At 35.8% G+C, this 4,165-nt stretch overlaps 1 protein-coding gene across 1 annotated transcript; it reads right to left on the bottom strand.

Annotated features, from left to right (window-relative positions):
• Nucleotides 1–265: 265 nt before the first annotated feature.
• LOC133701871 (threonine synthase 2, chloroplastic-like) lies at nucleotides 266–2,151 on the bottom strand. The gene has a single exon (XM_062126022.1). It carries the CDS (start codon nucleotides 2,045–2,047, stop codon nucleotides 494–496), a length of 1,554 nt encoding a protein of 517 aa, XP_061982006.1. The 5' UTR covers nucleotides 2,048–2,151; the 3' UTR covers nucleotides 266–493.
• Nucleotides 2,152–4,165: the final 2,014 nt, after the last annotated feature.

The raw sequence follows: 4,165 nt of genomic DNA, 5'->3' as shown, positions 1-4,165 counted from the left end.
CTACTCAGAATAATAATAACGCCAAAGACATGGCAGATAAGGTCACTAACTTGATTCCAGAGCAGACAGAAAATCTGAACAGAAGATAGCAGAGTATTTAAGTCATGCTTCAAGGCTGCTTTGATATGCAGCAATTTAACAATACAAACTGAAAATCAACTGTCCTTTTAAATGTTTGCACCGAACAAAGTTTCCTACTAACAATATTGTGAAGAACAAGGAAGCCAGAACCAAATATACAGAAAGTAAACACCTGAAACCAAAATGACCAATAAAACTTGCACCAATTCGAATGATCATGTCTTTATCTAAAAAGGGCATTGCAGCCTTACATATGATTTATCTCTATGAAAGGCTACAAAATTGGAAAATCCAAAATCCTAACATGAAACATCCAATGACAAAAATTATAAAAGCAGCAATATCAACCCCTAAGCCGAGACAACAATATACTAGAGTTACATAAGCAAACCTTAAAATGTTCATAATCTCCCTAATACTTAGGTGTTTTACTCAAATATTTCTTCAAAACATCCATAACAGAACCAAAATCAGCCGCAACACTAACAGGCGGATTTGCATACCTACAAGCCATTTCCTTAATATTATTCGAGTGATAATCAATCTTACTTTGAGTAAACTTCAGCCCGTGGGCAGTACTAACCACCACCGTCCGATCACTTGAACGTATAACACCACTCTTCCTAAGCTTCATCAAAGCTGTCATCGCCACTCCTGTATGTGGACAAATAAACATCCCTGTTGAATCTGCCAGTGCCATTGCATCCATTAACTCCTCCTCAGTAGCCTCCTCAACAATCCCATTTGATTTTTTCAATGCATAAACAGCTCTATCAATTGAAACAGGATCACCAATCTGAATAGCAGACGCAAATGTACTATTAGCTTTCACAGCTTTAAATTCTTTCCATGCCGACTTATAATACAAGTAAAGAGGATTGGCATTCGCAGCCTGTGCACAAACAAGCCTTGGAATCTTATCCACAAGCCCCAACTCTTTGCACATATAAAACCCTTTATAAAAAGCATAAATATTCCCCAAATTCCCACCAGGAACAATAACCCACTCGGGCACTTCCCAATCAAACTGCTGCAAAATCTCAATAGCAGCAGTTTTCTGCCCTTCTAACCTCAAACTATTAAGCGAATTGGCTAAATAAATAGGTAACTCGGAAGTAACCTCTCTTATCAACTGCATACAACCATCAAAATCAGTATCAATACTCAAAACGAAAGCCCCATTGGCAATGGGCTGCACAAGCTGCGCGATAGATATCTTATTAGCAGGCAAAAAAACAATAGAAGGAATACCAGCAGAAGCACAATAAGCAGACAAGGCAGCAGAAGTATCGCCTGTTGAAGCACAGCCAACACCAAAAAGAGGTTTGTTCATTTTTCTCAACCTATTAACCTGACTAACAAGAACAGTCATGCCCAGATCCTTAAAACTCCCTGTATGACTAATCCCACAATGTTTAACCCACAAATCATTCATTTCAAGAAATTGCTTGCCAAACCTTTCAGCCCAGAAGAGATTAGAGTTGCCTTCAAAAGCACTGACAATATCATCACTCGAAATTTCAGGCAAGACCCATTCTTTCTTGGACCAGACACCGGATCCATAAGGCCAAGTCGTCTTGCCAACGCGAGAGTCGAAGAGGGCACGCCAGTAGGAGCCAGGGAAGGCTTTGAGGGCGGAGAAGTCGTGTTGGACATCAAGGAGGCCGCCGGATTGGGAGCGGTAGACAATATCGTCGAGTGAGTAGGATTCGGTGCTGGTGGCTGGGTCGGCGCCGAAAGGGACGTACTTGGCGGAAAAGTTATGGATTTGTGGTGGGTTAGTGAGGTTCTGGTGGCGGGCTTCGTCGCGAATGTTATTGCTTGTGGCGGTGGAGGTGTTGTTGTTTGAGGAGGAGGCGGCTTTGATGAGGAGGAAAGATGGGGTGGTTTTGAGGGTGGTGGGCTTGGAAGGGAGCTTGAGGTTGGTGGAGAAGTTGGGACACTGGAGGAGATGCGAGGAAGCCATTTTGAGATAGAGGGGGTGGGTCGAGGAGGGAGTGGTGAGAGGGGGGAACTTGGAAGATGATGCTCACTTGGTTTTTGGCCTTTCTTTTTTTTCTTTTTTTTCTCTGAAGGCTGACATTTACAAAAAGCTTAAAAAATCATAAAAACAAAGAAATAGATGATTTTTTTTTTAATGTTTTAAAACTACACATATTAAAAATATTATTTTTATATATTTTTAAATAAAAAATATTATAAAAATTCATCGCTGCTACATTTTTAAATATTATCTAATTCTCCGCTCCAGAAACTTCATTACTCGTTTTTCAAGCTTGATAAATCAACATACTAGGGTTTAGGGGACATTCCTTACCAAATCGAGTTTGTCCTAAATAAACCATTTGACTTGATTACAAACAAGATTCGGGCTCTCTACGGGCTCTCTATTTACTATTTACTAGCAAAGATACTAACCCATTTAGTCCAATCATCCCATGTTTTTTTCCATCCTAGGAACATTGCATCTATCACAAACAACCCACCTTGTCTCCTCGAAATAATGGCAATTAAAAAATAAATGGCTATGGTCTTTATTGTTTTTGAAACATAGAAAGCAACAATTTAGGCTAAAAATCCCAAATCATTGTAATTTTTCCCATGTAGTAGGTATTTGCTTAATAGCTAATCAAAGGAGAAATGATGGCCTTGGAATATCATTCTTTAAACAAACAATATCATGCCACTACACTCAAAGAGAAATGATCTTGGTTTTGAGTTGCTCCCAGGCCATTTCAATTAAGAACTTCTTGTTGGGAGAGTTCATCTAAATAATCTAATCTCGCTTACCTTTATTTGGTTTATTATTAGATTGGATTGCATTTATAATAAGATACCTAAGGCCCTATTTGTTTTTGTGTTTCAAAAACATTTTTGGAAAAACTTGATTTTTTATATTTTTTCTTTACTTTAAATTAATATTTTTTTAGTGTTTTCAGATCATTTTGATGCGCTAATATCAAAAATATTTTTTTAAAAAATATTTTTTTAATATATTTTTAAATAAAAAATATTTTGAAAAGTAACCTCAACCACACTCCCAAACAAACTCGGCCGACAAGTTTGCCATTGCACCTTTTCCCATACCCAAGTCATTGATAAATCTCTTTAAAAGAATCTACAAGAGGATTATGAGCGTGTCAATTGTCAAATCATAAAGCGGTCTCCCTTCATCTCTTATTAACAACTTTATATCGTACTAGGTTAAATATGTAAATTTCTGGCTTTTTTTTTTTGAAATTTAAAGATTTTAACTTGGAAATAAAATGGATCAAATTAATATTTTACAAAATTAAAATTATGTCAAGGATGAAATTTAAATGAAATAAAAAGTGTTGTGACACTAAATAAGAAAAGAGAAAAATCAATTAGAAATTGTGGGGACAATTTGAGATTATATGAGAAAGTGGGGTTAAAATGTAAATGACCAAGAAAGTTGATATAAAAACCACTCATTCTCTCTCTCTTGGAACTGATAACAAAAAAAAAAAAAGAAGAAGAAGAGAAAAACTTCATCTTCCACCAAAACTTTTTAGGAAAAAAACCATTTGAAAATCAAGAAATTGAAGGGAAATTGTGTGAATTGTTAATCACCACACCCAAAACACCTAAATAAGAGAAATATGTGATGGAAAAAGAGAGGGATCAAGGGATATTGTTCACGGTAGCAAGGAGAAAAGGGAGGGACTCGAAAAATTTCTAACTGGTTGGTATTCAAAGCTTAGATTATTACCTGGTAAGGGGTTTTAAACCTAACTTAGCAAGCTTAGATGAAAAGGAGGGCAATTGATTTTAAATTTATGAATTTTATGTTAGGGTTTATAGTAGAAATTTTGGGGAAATACAAATTGGTTGTGAATTAAACTAATTGGGTTAGAATAGATTGTGATAGGTGTTAAATTTGGAAGATATAGTGAAGAAAAACATGGTGTCCTTAAAAGCATATAGGGTTGTTTGAAAGGGAACCAATATGCATGTAAGAAAATTGTGTTTATTTAAATAAAATTGTGATAGATTAATGCAAAATTTTGTAAAGAAAATAATTTTAAAGGAGTTTAGTTACGTTACATAGATTGATTAAAAT

This window comes from Populus nigra, chromosome 8 (genome assembly GCF_951802175.1).
Source record: "Populus nigra chromosome 8, ddPopNigr1.1, whole genome shotgun sequence".
NCBI classification, from domain to species: Eukaryota; Viridiplantae; Streptophyta; class Magnoliopsida; order Malpighiales; family Salicaceae; genus Populus; species Populus nigra.
Note: the sequence above shows the minus strand (reverse complement) of the source record. Positions and strands in the feature narration are given on the sequence as shown.